Here is a 19,088-nt window from a genome sequence, read left to right on the forward strand (position 1 = left end):
AAGACAGCTTACAGTCCATTCTCTGATACACCAGTTGGAAGTCCACTTACTTCTGTGCTAGAGAAAAAGACCAGCAGAGAAATCAGGGAACATGATGTCATATTTCTGGGACTACGTTTTCTTAAAATATACGGTTGAGGTTCTCCTGGATAAAGGACCTCACAATGATATTTATCATTTGGCCATTTTGCAGCAATCAGATATGTGACTGTATAATCTTGTCTATATACTGTAGTTTATGGTTTAGTTGTTTCTAAATGTGAGACTACCCGTTGTTTTATCATCTTATGTGCTATATGATGCAATGTTAGATGGTGAAAACACTTACTATACTATACACAGCTCTTCCACATTTCATGAACTTACATTGACCATTAGAACTGGTTGGTGCATACTATCCTACTATTTAAGGACTGCGGTTTTTAGCTGTTACATGTAACATGTGACTGCTTTGTCCTTGAAAATCATGACTAGTAACCATCAAAATACAGTCTTTAATAATAATTATTTGACATCATACTGACACAACTAAAGTGAAGGGTTCATAACCAGTATACTCATTTTCCTGTAGCCAACCTCATGTCAGTCATGTATGGCTTGTTGTTTATAAGACATGTATGGAGTGGTGGTTCTACAACACATGTGTGGAGTGATGGTTTTATGACACATATGCAGAGTGGTGGTTGTATGACATGTGTGGAATAATGGTTGTATAGCATGTGTAGAGTGTTGGTTATATCATCATCATCATCAACATTTATTTATATAGCGCCAGCAAAGTCCGTAGCGCTTTACAATTGGGAACAAACATTAATAAGACAATACTGGGTAATACATACAGACAGAGAGGTAAGAGAACCCTGTTTGCAAACTTACAATCTATAGGACAATGGGAGTTTGGAACACAAGGACATGTGCTAGATCATATTGCACAATGGACCAGTTAGAATGGAAAGGTAAAAGTATTGAGTGGGCTGTGTGTGTTGCAATGTTGGTCAGAGGGTTTTTGTCTTGCGTTAGCAGTGTAGAGGATGGTAATAGGGTAATCTAGGGAAATTAAGATGATGGTTGAGGAATATCATAACCTTGCCTGAAGAGGTGGGTTTTTAGTGAACGCTTGAAGGTTTGAAGACTAGAGGAAAGTCTTACTGTGCGAGGGAGGGAATTCCCCAAAGTGGGTGCACATGTGTCACATGTGTCGAGTGCTGGGTCTTTGACACATGTGTGGAGTGTTGGTTCTATGACACATTTGTAGAATCATGCTTCTCTGACACGTGTGGAGTGTTGGTTCTATGTCACATGTGTGGAGTTCTGGGTCTTTGACATGTTTGGAGTGTTGGTTATATGTCACATTTGTAGAAGGATGCTTCTCTGACATATGTGTGAGGTGAGGTGTTGGTTCTATGACATGTGTGTAGTGTTGTATAGCCAGAGAAGTAATTCTGACTCAAAATGGATTAAATGTTTCAACCAGCAAAGAAATGCCTAGTGAACTTCTCCCATCTCAGTATGTGGGCATCAGTTCACAAAAATATCACTGAAATTGTTCCCTCATTGCAAAGATCGTGTCTGCCAATTATAAATACATGTAAACAGTCCAAAACAACCACATTTTATTGTATGGTAATTATGAACGAACGCCAGCCATTGCTGAATACCTGACTTTTTTAACAATTCAATTTTATAGAGTTTTACTAACGAGATGACAACTAAAATAAATATAATATAATATCTATCCAAGCAAAATGTGTTAGACATACATAGACCATGAAAAATACAATATTTTCATATATCAGTAATCTCTAAAATAAACTTAAAGAAAATAACATTTTTTATATCATAATTGCTTTAAAGTATCGATTACGCCATTGCCAATTTTATGAGGAAACACGTCTGTTATTTTACAAGACTAAACAACACACTACTTTTACTTTTCTTTCTGTCTGAATTTTTATTGCATTATAAAAACAACGAATTCTAGTTCCACGAAAGGTGTTCAGGATTGGAAATAGTGCACATTGTTTCTAATAAATAAAGTCTGCAATATTGTTTGTCTACTGATATCCATCAGCAAATTGTGAAAACCTACAAGACAAATCACAGTGAAAACTATCAGCGTCAGTGAAACAAATATTAGATTGTATCTATTATGTTCTGTACAGACATAGCATCATGGTTTCCTGGATAGTTGACCCTGTTTTGTTGTTTTACTGAATAATTTGCTAAACCTGCTACGAATCTGTTTGGTTTTAATACCATATATTAAGGGATTTATCACTGGGGGCAACAGAAGGTAAATGTTCCCAAAGAGGATATGTAGGTTTTGAGTTGCATTGAATTTAAACCTGTGTACCACAGACAGGCCTATCAGGGGTATATAATAGATGAGGACAGCGCATATGTGTGCTGCACATGTACTGAAGGCCTTAAGATTGGCATCTTCTGCCAGATCAACCACTGTTTTAATAATCAGTAGGTAAGACACAGAGATGAAAAGACTGTCTATCCCCATGACAGAGAGGATGACAAACAGACCATAGATAATATTGACCGTTATATCAGCGCAGGCAAAATTCATGACCTCCTGATGTAGGCAGTAGGAATGTGTCAGATAGTTATCTTTCCACAGTGGGTGCCGCTTGATAATCAACGGGATAGGTATCATCACAGCGGCTCCTCTGACTACAATAACAGAAGAAATCTTTGTGATTGTCTCAATTGTTAAAATAGAAGAATATCTTAGAGGGTGGCAAATAGCCACATAGCGATCTACAGCCATGGCCACCAATATCCCAGACTCTAGCGCAGAAAGGAAATGGATGAAGAACATCTGGGTCAAACACGTATTGAAAGTGATCTGCCTGGTGTCAAACCAAAAGATCCCCAGCATTTTCGGCATGGTCGTGGTGGCTATAAACAGATCGATAGCTGACAACATGAACAGGAAGATGTACATAGGCTCGTGAAGCTCCTGATCCACTTTGATGATGTAGAGGAGACTGAGGTTCCCTATGACAGCAACCATATATAATGATAAGAGGGGAAATCCAATCCAGAAATTATAGTCATCCAAGGATGGAATTCCACTGAGGATGAAATCGCTGCTATTGTTGCACATGGATTTGTTATACAACAACATCATCTGTATCTGGTCACAGAAAATACATTGTCTTCTGTAAAAGAAATAGGGATGTTAGACAGGTGTCAATACTTTTCCTGATTATGTGTTTTTAGGCATTGGTACTAGAATTACATTTTGTAGATAGATCTAAATCCATAAATTTGCGTACTTTGATACTATTTGTAGATAAACCAGTTTTTTTTTAATTCTTTATACTAGACAACACCAGAAGTTGTCTGAAACTTGTGTGTTAGAAGAACTCTATGGTGATTTCTAAGCGAGCCAGCTCCATCATGGATCAATAGCATGAGGCTCAGATCACACCCATTTCCAGTCCTGTTACTACACCCTCTAAAATGCCAGCACTTTAGCATTTACCTATGTAGGTTCACTAGTAATTGTGCTCCATATGTAATGACCCCTTCTCCCTATTCATCTAATGCCAGAACATATCCAGAAATTATATTTAATGATACCTTAGTTCCCGACCAACTTTTTCTCACTGACATTAGGGACAGTTTATTCTGTTCCCTTGTCAATGATTTTTTCTCTGTAAAGATATCTTCAGTTATCACATTAATTTCCTCCATTCGCTCCATTGCTCCCATCACTACCATATGCTTTTCTATCAGTTTAATCCTCTCCAATTATTCACCAGATTCACGTAAGGGACAATTTGATTTATTTCAACGCTATCAAAGTTATTTTTTTCTTTCAAAATGTTCTTAGTATCTAAGTGACAGAGATAAAACGTATTCAAGAAGAGCAAAGAAAGGGAGGAATTGGTGGAGAGAGAGGTCGAAACACACAAGTATAGCAAAACATGTAAGATTTTCATTAGATAGCTCATATATCTTATATATGTTGGTACAGAACAAGTTACAATCCAAGTTATTACTCTAATATTCTTTACAGATCTTTTGCAATAGTTTACCAACTACAATCAACCCATCTCTCTAACTAAATATGTTATTTTCTCCCGCATACATAAAGTTGAATATTTTGTACCTCAATAAAGAAGTGTTTTTCTCTGATAAAGATTTGTGCAGTGGATGCAGTACTTCATCTTCCAGAATGTAGCCAGGGCAGAGGTTGAAAGATTCACTGATTTTCCAGGATTAATTGACCAACATGCGACTGGCATTGAATAGCACAGCGAGGGCAACAGAGAGACGTTGTCACCAGCCTGAGATGAAGATCACTGTAGAGACAGGATTGAGAACAGCAGAGAGACAGCCGTTGAGTGAGGTTGAGACATACAGGATCGGGTGTGTTATGTGATCATATCATAATTGGAGAAAGAGGAAGTTAATCTAGGTTAATACTAACTGGTGAGGACAGAAACATTTCACAGTAATAACTCATTTTCAGGAAATACAAATCTAGCCAAATGATTATCAGCCAAGTACGGGCTTTTTATAACACATACCTAGAGGATCACACATTGTGTATGGGACTACTATGAAGTATATAATTCCATTAGGGTTAAAGAGTGTTCTGTGGCTTATGGAAACCAAGTGAGATACAGACACTACAACCATCCACACAGCCAAACATATTCAGTAAATATCAACTGTGGAAATTGAAGTTCTTCATAAGACTAAATAAGATGAAATCATCAGTGATAGAACAGTCAGATTAAAGTATATGGGAATATAGACTAAGGCTTGTGCATTGCTGGGACCTTATATAATTCTGAGAAAAGAGAGATATGTCATTATTCAGTCTCTACTCTTCTGTCTCATCATTTCAACACGACTACGGGTGGTCTTTACCCCATCCTCCGTTACACTTAGCTGTATTTATATTTATAGCTCAGTATACCCTCCACATTCTTATATTTCTCTGTACAACTCTCCTATAATTTTCAGTAAAACAAATATAAATACAATTAAAGCAGAAAAAAGTAAATAGAATTAACAAAACAAAAAATGTCCTTGCTGACCCTGAACAATGCGCCCAAGGTCTGTAGTTAGTCTATTTGGTAACTATATTGCTGTCCATATACATACATATAAATGCCTAGTGGCGTGTGTGGAAAAAAAAAAACAAGCTGCAGCGCCATCTGCTGGGCAGAGTTATACACTGACCTATATATTTCTTGAAGGAGAAGTGACAGTTGGGAGTGGTTGGTGGTTGCCGGGGGTGACAGTGGGGAGTTTTTAACACCTTGAGTAGCTTGATGAAGGATGTGGCGATGAAGGATGAGGTGATGGAGAAAAATTATGAGGTGGTGACATGTGGACAAAACCACGTTAAAAAAGGGCGCTTGCGTCGGAAAGTAACGCTCTTCCCCTGAGGAGGCCTGGGCTAGGCCCAAATGCATGACAAGAACCTTTTTAACACCTTAAGTAGCTTGATTTGACTAGAATGCATGAGTATCATGCACGGGTTAACTTGTACATACATATACATATACATACATACATACATACATACATACATACATACATACACACACATACATACATATACATATACATACACATACATACATACACATACATACATACATACATACATACATACATACATACATATACATATAGATACATACATACATACATACATACATACATACATATACATACACATATATATACAAACATATGAATATTGGCACATTACCTATCATTAGTCCTAAAAAACAAACTTTGAATATGTACGTTTTCTATTATTTTACTACAGTTTGCTGCTGCCAAAATCAGTAAACCATGAGCTTGAGTGTTACGCTGACATTGCCGCCTCTGCTGGAACATGAACAAAAAAGGGTTGATAGTAATTGCAAGGAATGTTCAAACAAAGCAGGGTGGACACTGGAAACAGCATAGAGGGGAGTATACCTCAAGCTGTATATGATCCATCGAGAATTCATGCAACTTGAAAGCTGGAAATGTCTAAAATCTTCATTGTAATGGTAAGTTGTGGAATGCATGGTGTATATTACACATTAGAAACTATGAGACTTATTCAGAGGTGGGATAGTGCATCACGAAACCCCATAGCAATATTTGGCTAAGGTCCCAGTTCAACCGTTTTCCTTTTTTTGCTCTCAATAAGACAGAGTGTCGGCCTCTTCTGAGCACGCCTGGTCCAACACAGATGCAAAGAGAGGTCACCACTCTTTTTTTTTAGAGCAGAGCGGGGGCTTTGGGTGGAAGCCAGGGCCTAGAGTGGGAGGAGGCCTTTCTGGGCCCCCTTACCTTCGGGCCTCATGGGCCTATACAACCCTGCAGCCCCCAATTTTATGTCCCTATTCTTAATAGCAATGCAATTAAGTATAAAAAAAGTTAAAAACAAAGAGACAAAACGGTGTGACAAACTCTTAACGAATCTTTGCTTTTCTCCAGGAGTCTCCTAATGTCCTATGATAAGATTTCACATCCCTTAAATTCCATACACTGCAAAGTTCCCCATTCTCAGACGTCATGTTCCCTATTGAGATGAGTTTCTTACATTGTAAAGTACTTTTCTGGAGAAGTACGCAAGGAGAGGTCACCACTCGTGTCTGTTAAGAGCAGAGCGGGGGCCTTGGGTGGAAGGGGTGCCTAGGATGGAGGGATGCATTTCTGATCCCCCTTCGTCTTCAGGTCTCATGGAACACCACACCCCTGCACACCCTTTTGTTACACCCCTGTTCTTATTAACAATGCACTTAAGTATAAAAAACATGTGAAAATCAGACAAACAGAACGGTGTGAAAAACTCTTAAATAATTTTTGCTGTTTTCCAGCAGTAAAGTACTTTTCTGGAGAGGAAAAATTCTCTTTTCTGAATGCTGAACATATTTCCGGAAACCAGGGAGTTAAATTTTTATAGCTCTTCTCTTTGTTCTATAAATTGTAAACAGGAAAGGGCTTTATGGTAATTTATTATTAGAATTAAACATAGTGAAGTATCCAGCATCACTAATCCTGCCTAAATCATGAATTGTTTCTGCTTCTTCTCAGTTCCGCAGTTCGACCGCCTGAATAATTTCCAATGTTTCTTTAGAAGTATATAAAATGTTTGCACATTTAAAGGTCTAATTTAGAGATAAATTACCCAAAAATTCAGAAGGAATTTTCATATTTTGTATTCATAATAAAAAACAAGATCAAGCAAGCTTTTGTCTTTCTGCTGTCCACTACCACTTTGCAGCAATAAAAATTAAATTATTTCCGGAGACATCAATCATGTGGAATATCTCATAAGACATCACGGCTGCATAGTCAGCAAGTCACATGACAGACAACGCAAAGTAAAGACTGAGCTCATGGATTGTGCTAACCTGTAATAAATATATCCTCTTATGTGAGAGAGCCAGTCATTGTCCTGTGTTACAGGGGCCCTAGACACATAGGGGCATATTTAATTATTATCTTTCCCCGCCGCGGAAAAACTATTACCGTTAATACGGTAATAGTTAGCTGGATTTCAGCTGGCGGCTCAGGGAGCTGCCAGCTGAAATCCAGCGAGTAAATTACCATATTAACGTTTTTTTCTGTGCACGATTACCATAATAATGGTAATCGTGTGTGGACCGCGAGATTCTCTGCGTTTCCGACGAGAATTTAATATGCCCCTTAGAACTAATTTATGCATCTAGACGGCTAGTTCCAGTGCCTGACATCCCAATCTTTATTTTTTGCACACCTGCGTCAGTGTGATCTCTTAGTGCACAGTCAGTTATATATCTGTCCTCTCCACTCACCTGTGTCAGTGTTATCTATGTGCACAGTCAGTTATATATCTGTCCTCTCCACTCACCTGCGTCAGTGTGATCTATGTGTACAGTCAGTTATATATCTGTCCTCTCCACTCACCTGTGTCAGTGTTATTTATGTGCACAGTCAGTTATATATCTGTCCTCTCCACTCACCTGCGTCAGTGTGATCTATGTGTACAGTTATATATCTGTCCTCTCCACTCACCTGCGTCAGTGTGATCTATGTGCACAGTCAGTTATATATCTGTCCTCTCCACTCACCTGCGTCAGTGTGATCTATGTGCACAGTCAGTTATATATCTGTCCTCTCCACTCACCTGTGTCAGTGTGATCTATGTGCACAGTCAGTTATATATCTGTCCTCTCCACTCACCTGCGTCAGTGTGATCTATGTGTACAGTCAGTTTTATATCTGTCCTCTCCACTCACCTGCGTCAGTGTTATCTATATGCACAGTCAGTTATATATCTGTCCTCTCCACTCACCTGTGTCAGTGTGATTTATGTGCACAGTCAGTTATATATCTGTCCTCTCCACTCACCTGCGTCAGTGTGATCTATGTGTACAGTTATATATCTGTCCTCTCCACTCACCTGCGTCAGTGTGATCTATGTGCACAGTCAGTTATATATCTGTCCTCTCCACTCACCTGCGTCAGTGTGATCTATGTGCACAGTCAGTTATATATCTGTCCTCTCCACTCACCTGTGTCAGTGTGATCTATGTGCACAGTCAGTTATATATCTGTCCTCTCCACTCACCTGTGTCAGTGTGATCTATGTGTACAGTCAGTTTTATATCTGTCCTCTCCACTCACCTGCGTCAGTGTTATCTATATGCACAGTCAGTTATATATCTGTCCTCTCCACTCACCTGCGTCAGTGTGACCTATGTGTACAGTCAGTTATATATCTGTCCTCTCCACTCACCTGTGTCAGTGTGATTTATGTGCACAGTCAGTTATATATCTGTCCTCTCCACTCACCTGCGTCAGTGTGATCTATGTGCACAGTCAGTTATATATCTGTCCTCTCCAGTCACCTGCGTCAGTGTGATCTATGTGCACAGTCAGTTATATATCTGTCCTCTCCACTCACCTGCGTCAGTGTGATCTATGTGCACAGTCAGTTATATATCTGTCCTCTCCACTCACCTGCGTCAGTGTGATCTATGTGTACAGTCAGTTATATATCTGTCCTCTCCACTCACCTGTGTCAGTGTGATCTATGTGCACAGTCAGTTATATATCTGTCCTCTCCACTCACCTATGTCAGTGTGATCTATGTGTACAGTCAGTTATATATCTGTCCTTTCCACTCACCTGCGTCAGTGTGATCTATGTGCACAGTCAGTTATATATCTGTCCTCTCCACTCACCTGCGTCAGTGTGATCTATGTGCACAGTCAGTTATATATCTGTCCTCTCCACTCACCTGTGTCAGTGTGATCTATGTGCACAGTCAGTTATATATCTGTCCTCTCCACTCACCTGTGTCAGTGTGATCTATGTGTACAGTCAGTTTTATATCTGTCCTCTCCACTCACCTGCGTCAGTGTTATCTATATGCACAGTCAGTTATATATCTGTCCTCTCCACTCACTTGCGTCAGTGTGACCTATGTGTACAGTCAGTTATATATCTGTCCTCTCCACTCACCTGTGTCAGTGTGATTTATGTGCACAGTCAGTTATATATCTGTCCTCTCCACTCACCTGCGTCAGTGTGATCTATGTGCACAGTCAGTTATATATCTGTCCTCTCCAGTCACCTGCGTCAGTGTGATCTATGTGCACAGTCAGTTATATATCTGTCCTCTCCACTCAACGACATTAGTGTGATCTCTTAATGCACAGTCAGTTATATATCTGTCCTCTCCACTCACCGGCATCAGTGTGATCTCCTAGTGTATAGTTATATATCTGTCCTCTCCACTCACCGGCATCAGTGTGATCTCCTAGTGCACAGTCAGTTATATATCTGTCCTCTCCACTCACCGGCATCAGTGTGATCTCCTAGTACACAATCAGTTATATATCCGTCCAGTCCACTCACCTGCATCAGTGTGATCTCCTAGTGTATAGTTATATATCTGTCCTATCCACTCACCGGCATCAGTGTGATCTCCTAGTGTATAGTTATATATCTGTTCTCTCCACTCACCGGCATCAGTGTGATCTCCTAGTGCACAGTCAGTGGGGAAAGCAGCAGATATGTTAAGCTCTCAATGTGGGAACATTTATACAGGACAGCCAGAGATCCCTGCAGAGCACTGGGGATTGCTCACTGCCACTTTTGGAGCGCTTAGGGAAAACACAGTCAGGAAAACAAGATGTTGGATGTCATCCATTAAGAGGGGCGGAATTTACATTCTCTTGGGGTAATGTCTTTTTTTAAAGCACACAGTTATTGTATTGATACTTTGCTGACTGAATAGTAGAATATAAGATTTTATTGTTAATCAACATTGCACCACAGTTGTTAGCAAATAAAGCATATTTATTAGTAGATTTATATTGTTTATTATCTGGGATCTCCAGATTTGCATAATATGCATAATTTTGTTATTGGTAATTTTCAGGCTTAGGTCAAGATAGAGAGGACACTGGCTCCATATAAACGTGTAACCACAGTTTGTTCAGTCAGTACCTGTTGCTCTACATAATCTTGTTACTTCTCACTGGAGACAACTACCAACCGGTATTAGCACTGGCCTTCCCAGGGCGCGGAGTCTAATGGACCCCCTGGCCTTCTCCAAGAACCGCCGCAAGGCGGGATGGTTTTAGCTGCTGGAGGCCCTCAGGTCGTGACCCCTAGGTTAGCCCACTGGCGTGGTAGAGAGATAGTAGTAGGGTGAACGGTTCTGGGAACACAGTAAAAGGCCTCGTCTATCTGGATATTAAACAGCTTAACTGTAAGAAGTAGGAAGCCAGAAGTACCTTGCTGTCTAGTAGAGAGGCACGAGGAGACAAACACGAGAGGAGTCAGGAACTGTAGTCGGTTCGGTACACAGAAGGTCAGCTAGTGCGTGTTGTCAGGGATTCAGCAGATGCAGGGTTAAATAGACAAGCCGGGTCGGTACAGACAAATTCAGACAGTATTCACAGGGAGAAGTGCACAGGGAAAGCACAGGGATCAGGAGCAGCCAGACACCAACTACGGAGAAACCTTTGGAAATGGGTAGGTCGGTAATAAAATCCATGGAAAGATGACTCCAAGGACGATCCGGAATGGGAAGCGGATGTAATAACTGATATGGAGCCTGTCGAGGAACTATATTCTGAGCACAGGTGGGACATTCTGCCACGAAGTCTTGTATATTCGACAGTATAGGCGGCCATCAGTAGTTATGTGACACAAATTCCTTGGTCTTGCAGATACCTGCATGACCAGCAAATTGGGAATCATGGGCCCATTTAAGGAGCTTAGAAAGTAGGTGGGGAGGGACCAAGGTCTTCCCCCGGGAAACAAGGTGAGTAGGGGTGGTAGCCATGATACATTTCGGATCCAGAACAAGTCTAGGAGAATCTTCCTCAGCAACAGTAGAGTCGAAAGAACGGGACAGAGCATCAACTTTTTTGTTCTTGGAACCTGGCCTGAACATGATGATCATGTTGAAACGAGAGAAAAACAATGACCACCTGGCCTGACGGGGGTTGAGAAAAGATGCTGGTTGAAGGTAAAGGAGATTCTTGTGATCCGTGTATATGGTTATGGGAAACATAGCTCTCTCCAAGTGATGCCTCCACTCCTCCAGAGCTAACTTAATGGCAAGAAGCTCCTTGTCCCCAATGCCATCATTCTTCTCAGAGGCAGAGAATTTACGGGAAAAGAAGCCGCGCAGAGAGAGTTTCCCCGAGGAGTCCCTTTGAGATAATATGGCTCCTATGCCAACCGAAGATGCATCGACTTCCAGGAAAAAAGGAAATGTAGGATCAGCCTGAGAAAGAATGGGGGCAGAAGTAAAGGCTCTTTTCACTGAAGAAAATGCCTTGACCGCTTCTGGAGGCCAGGATTTAGAATTGACGGATTTCCTGGTTAGAGTGGTGATGGGTGCTATTATAGATGAGAAGCCCTTCATAAATTGTCTGTAGTAATTGCCAAAGCCTATGAACCTTTGCACCGTCTTAAGTCCAACTGGCTGAGGCCATGCCAACACTGCCTTCAGTTTCTCGGGATCCATGAGCAGACCAGAGCAGGACACCACAAAGCCTAAGAAGAAAGGGGAATCTTTTTTGAAGAGACATTTCTCTAGCTTACAATCTAATTGGTGCTGACGTAAGTGGCCAAGAACCAAGGAGACATACGATGAGATGATTTATCGGAAGAAAAAATAAGAATATCGTACAGGTAGATGACTACAAAGTGGTACAGAAAATCCTGTAAAATTTCTTTGATAATGTTTTGAAAAACGGCAGGGGCATTACTCAAGCTAAAAGGCATGACGAGGTATTCAATGTGTCCATCATTGGTATTGAATGCCGTTTTCCACTCATCTCCTTGTTTAATACGAATGAGGTTATAAGCGCCTCTGAGGTCCAATTTGGAGAACACTGAAGATCCCTTAATCCTGTCAAATAACTCGGAGATCAAAGGTAGGGGAAATGTATTTTTCACCGTTATGGCATTGACCTTGGTAATCGATACAAGGATGAAGACCACCATCCTTTTTCTTTATGAAGAAGAACCCAGCCCCTGCTGGGGAGATGGATTTACTAATAAAACCTTGTTTCAGATTTTCTTCAATATACGTTGACATGGAGATAGATTCTGGCATGGATAATGGATAGACCCGGCCCCTGGGTGGCACTTTATCTGGTAGGAGTTCAATACTACAATCACAGGGTCGGTGGGGAGGTAATTTAGAAGCCTCTTTCTCACTGAACACGTCAGAGAAGGAATGATATTGAGGAGAAATGCCTGGATAGATATGGGAGGAAGAAGCGCCCATGGGTGGAGACCTTTTTACCTTTGGGGGACAACGAGAATGGCAGGCCGGGCTCCAAGCAAGAACTTCCGCTTTAGGCCAATTCAGAGTGGGAGAATGAAGTTTGAGTCAGGGAAGAACCAACACTAAAGGATTGATGGCTTCGGGAATGACAAGGAAGGAAATGACTTCAGTGTGCAATGCTCCAATCTGCAGAGAAAGGTTCACAGTAGGTTCCTTAATAGATCCCCCTACAATACAACTGCCATCTATAGCAGTGAGGACCAAGGGGGGATCCAGAGAAAGGGTAGGTACCCCTAATCTTCGGACAATGGCGGCACTTAAGAAATTCCCTGCAGCCCCGGAATCAATAAGTGCTGGTAGAGAAAGTGGAATATCTTTGAAAAGTAGAAGGACCTGAATAGAAAAACAGGAATCAACAGGAGATGTAGAGGAAACACCTAACCTGGCCTCTCCGGAACCGGTTAAGCTCTGTCATTTCCCGACCGCTTGGCACAAGTACTCAGCAGGTGTCTAGGTTCTCGCAGTATAAACATAGCCGGTTCTTGAAACATCTCTCTCTTTCCTCCTGAGAAAGACGTGCTCTGCTTAATTGCATAGGCTCTTCTACAGGAACCATAGGACTTTGAAAGCGTGGGGCCAAACGAAATCCTGAACGACGTGGAAACTTCCTTCTCCTAGGTATGTTCACGAAAACGAATGTCTATTTGATTGCAGAGCGAAACCAGAGCGTCCAAAGAGGTAGGAAGCTAATGACCTGCCAATTCATCATTAATCCGTTCGGACAGGCCCTGCCAGAAGGTGGCCACCAACGCCTCATCATTACAACAGAGTTCAGGCGCAAGAGTGCGAAACTGGAGAGCGTACTGTCCAAGAGGGAGTGTACCCTGGTGAAGGCGTAGAAGGCTAGTAGCAGCACTGGACACCGCTCCGCGTTCATCGAAGATGCGGCAAAAGGTCTCCAAGAAAGTGGCACAATTGTGTAACAAAGGATCATTATGTTCCCACATAGGAGATGCCCAGGCTAGCGCTGGTCCAGATAATAACGATATAATGTAGGCCACTGTAGTTTTTTTAATAGGAAAGTTCCCGGGCTGCAGCTCAAACTGAATGCCCCATTGATTTAAAAATCCACGGCACGCCTTGGGGTCCCCGTCAAACTTGGGAGGATTAGGAATGCGAAGATGCAAAGACGCAGGAGTAGGAGCCAAAGTGCCACAAGGAGGAGGAACGGCCTGCCGAGGAGAGGGAGGAAGCGGTGGTACACCTATCTGGGCCGAGAGGGTATTATGGAGAGTATCTAAACGGGCTGACATACTCTGAAGGAATTGCAGCAGCTGAGTTTGGTTCTTCTCTTGCTCTTCACCCCTAGCAACCAGGTGCTCCAGCAGATCTCTAACAGAAGGGTTCCCAGATCCATCCATAATGGTTCAGAGCAAACTGCTACGTCTCACTGGAGACAACTACCAACCGGTATTGGCACTGGCCTTCCCAGGGTGCGGAGTCTAATGGACCCCCCGGTCTTCTCCAAGAACCGCCGCAAGGCGGTATGGTTTTAGCTGCCGGAGGCCCGCAGGTCGTGGCCCCTAGGTTAGCCCACCAGCGTGGTAGAGAGATAGTAGTAGGGTTAACGGTTCTGGGAACACAGTAAAAGGCCTCGTCTAGCTGGATATTAAACAGCTTAACTGTAAGAAGAAGGAAGCCAGAAGTACCTTGCTGTCTAGTAGAGAGGCACGAGGAGACAAACACGAGAGGAGTCAGGAACTGTCGGTTCGGTACACAGAAGGTCAGCTAGTGCGTGTTGCCAGGGATTCAGCAGATGCAGGGTTAATCAAACAAGCCAGGACGGTACACAGAAGATCAGCCAGTTCGTGTTGCCAGGGATTCATCAGATGCAGAGTTAAATAGACAAGCCGGGTCGTTACATAGAAAGACAGCCAGTATTCACAGGAAGAAGTGCACAGGGAAAGCACAGGAATCAGGAGCAGCCAGACACTAAGTACACTTGTTGCTCTGACACAGGAGAGTGTCAGAGTGAAGACTAAATAGTGGGGAAGTGATCAGACGGACCTAACAAATGTACATCCAGAAATAAGTAACTTCCTATTTCATTTCTTAGCATGTACCTTTTATTACTGTTTACCTGTAGTATTATTATTATTATTATTATTATTATTATTATTATTATTAGCTTTTATTTATAAGGGGCCAATAAATCTTCCACAGCACCCTACATGAAATTTACCATAGTATACAATACACATACAGTAACAATCCATGATACATTACAAAATAAATTATTGAACTAAGCATAATTATACAAAGACCAGACATCTACTAGTTCAAATATTACACAGGCAATTTGGTAATGCAGATCAAGTTTTTTATGGGACATAGGATAAAAGTGATGGTAATGGCACATTTGAAGTAGGCTTGGGCACAGGAAAACAGGTCTAGGGAAGCCGCCTAGAGGTACAGAGGGTGACGCAATAGTAGAAGGAGAACATGAGGAAAGAGGTCCTGCTCTTGAGAGCGTATATCCTAAAGGAAAGTGGAAGACACCAATAGGGTGGTACCAAGTGTGGAAGTAGAGGTGATAGCCGAGGCAGAAGAGCTAGGAGGAGGGTTGAAAGGCTTCAATAAAGAAGTGATTTTTAAGGGAACGCTGAAACATTAAAGAGAATAGGCTAAACTGATAGGTCATGTTTGACCGTAAGGTCTTACTTCGCCACCTGGTCAATAAGGGGAAAGGAGGAATGGAGGAATGTTCTTCCTGCACAGTTTGTCTGGGTATCCCTCTCACCGTCAGTAACCAACTGTTAGTGACCACACCTACTCACCTTGCCACCAGACACTAGTCGACGGCGAATGCCAACTGTGCAACAGTTATAGTAGAATTCGGCTGCCACCACTAGGCTTCTTTGCAGCACCTAGAACCGCTTATTTCTGGGGTAACTGGTATAGCTTCTGGAGTGCTTCTTTGCTGTGGGCTGGCTGGTACCTCTTAACCACTTACTATGGTACCTGGTAGAAGGCAGAGTGTTGACACAGAGATGCTGGGTTCAACACAAGATAGCTGGGTAATGGATTAGAGTGTAAACTCTTATCTGTTGGTCACAGGATATGCAGGTAATTGTCTCAGGCAGAATCTACAAGCAGTGATGTTTTAAAGCTCAAGATTCCTGACAAAGACATTTACCTGCTAGTTTGAGATACTAGTGATGCTCCAGAATTTACAGATGGAATAATACAATACAAGGTCAAACAGGGCTCTTTTTATACAGTTTTAGAGACCTAATCTGGCAGGAGGTAATCCCGCCTCCTGCCCCTTTAACCAATCCAGGCTGATTCATGCAGCCTGCACATGAATCACAAAAAAATGGTGCAACTTCACTCTCTGTGCTATAACAAAATTGTGTAGATAATGATATCAATAATTTTATTATATAACGTATAAAACATTTCATAAAACATAAACATCAATTGCCTTATGAGCTCATACTGTCTAAAAACTATTTATCCAAATGACACAAACATATGTGCAAATATAAATCATCATCTATTTATATAGCGCCACTAATTCCGCAGCTCTGAACTCATTCACATCAGTCCCTGCCCCATTGGAGCTTACAATCTAAATCCCCTAACATACACACACACACAGACCGAAACTAAGGGCAAATTAATAGCAATTAAATAACCTACCGGTATGTTTTTGGAGTGTGGGAGGAAACCAGAGTACCCAGAGGAAACCCACACAAACATGGGGAGAACATACAAACTCCACACAGATAGTTTGAAATCGAACTCATGACCCCAGTGCTGTGAGGCAGAAGTGCTAACCCCTAAGCCACCATGCTGACCACAAGAAATTAGAGCAAACAAACCCCTAATACATGTACTATAATGTGCTAACCACTTCAATGCTTCTATTTAGTCTATTTTGGCCAGTTGACTCAAAGCTTGGGGGAACTCTGTGTTTTCAAGTTCAATCCTATTTTTTTTTTCCAAATGTTGTATATTGATGCACGGAAAAATGTTTTTCCACATTGCTAGCAAAGTTATGATTCCGTAGAATACTCTGCACAATAAGTGCAACATGAAGGAAACAAAAACCATGTAGTGAATGCGCAAAGTTCTGTTTGTTAAGATATTACAGAATGTGTCATCCAAAATCACAATGTTTTGGGAAACAACATATCTCTCATATGTACTTGTTAAGTTGTTCAACATGCTCAAGTTGTACAGAAATTGATCAGTCTCAAAAGGTATTTATCTGACAGTCTGAGATTGTAAACAGGCTTTTTGTTTGAGGACAAAATAATACTCACATACGATCCTTTGTTCTGACAATTGCAGTGTTCGGCTGATAGCAAGGTAACACATACACTCCTTCGTACTGACATCTGCTGTGTAGCTTCGGATATTTGTCTGGCTCTGTCAGGCCAATTTCTCACGCCTGCACTCGCTGTCCGGGAACAGATATTCAAGATTTTGAGAAGGACAGACTGTGAGGTTTGAGGAGAGGGAGGAGTCGAGGACAGTGGACATAAGGGACAGTGTAAAGAGAGTTGTTATCAACAGAAAGAGAGAGGGATGGGGATGAGAAAACCTTGGAGGTCGGGTGCATTGATTTCAGTCTTTAAAATATTTAGCTTAAGAAAGTACTGAGACATTATGGGGCATATTCAATTGTATGAATATCCCGCCGCATAAAAACTACTACAGTTATTACGGTAGTAGTTAGCTGGACTTCAGCTCACGGCTCAGGGAGCTGCGAGCTGAAATCCAGCGAGAAAAATACTGTAATAAGGATTTTTCTGATCACTATTACCGTAATAACGGTAATAGTGCGCAGAGCGTGGGATTTTCGGCGTTTCCGCCGATAATTGAATATATTCCTATGAATGACATACCTGAGAGACAACAGGAGATATGACAATATGAGGAAAGGAAAGAGGTCAGGGTAGGAGAGATAGATTTAGGTGTCATCAGCATATAGGTGGTACTGGAGGCCAAAGGAACTTGTGAAGTCACCAATCGAGGAGGTGTAAAGAGAGAACTGGAGGGCTCAAAGAACTGATCCTTGTGAAACTTATTAAAGTAATTCTATCGTTTTCAAATAAGCATTGCCCAAGCGATTGTATTGTGTTTCTAATGCACAAAGTGATTTATTTTAGCAGATGTAAATAGTTATCAATTCAATACATTATTATATTAAGATACAGTACAGTACAGCCAATACCAAAAATACACACATACCGCTGCGCTAACCACGGGCACCAGTGAACAGTAATTCACCCTTGAATACTGTGATCAGAGTAGACTGAGGCTGGTGGGGCTGCAGCTATGAATATATATACAGTCAGTGTTATAGAGTAAACAATAGAGATGACGTGGCTTGCTTCTATAGGTCCAGACATCAGATGGGTCCAGGGTAAACAGGTCATAGGCTGATTCAATCTAAGGAATCCAAAGGTGGGGGTTGTCTCTCCAGGGGATGAGCTACTTTTTCCCCGCCAAACTGCTCGGTTCTTCCCGCCAAACTCCAATTACAATCAGTCCATTAGCATTTGACAGTTAATATCATATTAAGGGTTTATTCCCTAACATCAATAACTAAAGTATGCAATGTGCGATCTCTTCGCCGAATGCACCGGACAGCTGCTGATGAATAGGGGTTTAATATGATACTAGACATGACACTTTTCCTATAAGCTGAACCTTAAATATCACTGAAGTGTACATATAATCATATTATATAAACTAATAATAAACCAAATACTATCTGCTCATAAATTACAGTGTAACGGACTAGCATGAATATGAATTATATAAATAACTAAATGTTGTAATGCGAGTGTGTACGTGCGTATTTTACCGTGTGATCGCACCACACGCTGTGTTAGGTGGTGTACGGATCTGTGTTAAATGGCGTACGAATCGAAATCGAACGGCAAAACAATTTTAACCAATATACTTTCGTTCATCGAATTATACGACTTTAACAAACTCTGACAGGCAAGGGCAGAGAGCGGTGGAGTTGGTGTCAGATGTGGAGTCCGAAAAGGAGCTTATAGTGAGATAAGAGAAAAACCAAGAGGACAGTGTTATGGAGGCCTATAGAGTGGAGAATTTGCAAAGGGACGGGAAGGTCAACAGTATTGAAGGAAGCAGAGAGGTCAAGAAGGATTAGAACGGAGTGTCCCTTAGATTTAGTGGAGAGAAGGTCATTAGTGACATTAGTAAGGGCTGTGTCCTTGGAGTGGAGGGTACAAAATCCCGATTGAAGTGGGTCAACGAGAGAGTGAGA

General features: G+C 41.5%; 1 protein-coding gene across 3 annotated transcripts in view; it reads right to left on the reverse strand.

Annotated features, from left to right (window-relative positions):
* Positions 1-17,255, reverse strand: part of LOC142140022 (olfactory receptor 51E1-like) — a 62,350-nt gene extending 45,095 nt beyond the window's left edge. Inside the window, exons 1-3 of one of the 3 annotated variants that reach the window (XR_012688270.1) lie at positions 17,160-17,255; positions 4,130-4,322; positions 1,892-3,173 (exon numbers count right to left, since the gene is read on the reverse strand). Coding sequence is in view for 1 of the 3 variants with exons in the window: in XM_075197882.1 (XP_075053983.1) it covers positions 2,171-3,142 (972 nt within the window). In the remaining 2 variants the exon portion in view is untranslated. Of the gene's footprint in view, positions 1-1,876; positions 3,174-4,129; positions 4,370-17,159 lie in introns of those variants that run through there. The other 2 variants (XR_012688269.1, XM_075197882.1) reach the window with 2 other exon arrangements.
* Positions 17,256-19,088: the final 1,833 nt, after the last annotated feature.

Source organism: Mixophyes fleayi, chromosome 2 (genome assembly GCF_038048845.1).
Source record: "Mixophyes fleayi isolate aMixFle1 chromosome 2, aMixFle1.hap1, whole genome shotgun sequence".
Lineage (NCBI taxonomy): Eukaryota > Metazoa > Chordata > Amphibia > Anura > Limnodynastidae > Mixophyes > Mixophyes fleayi.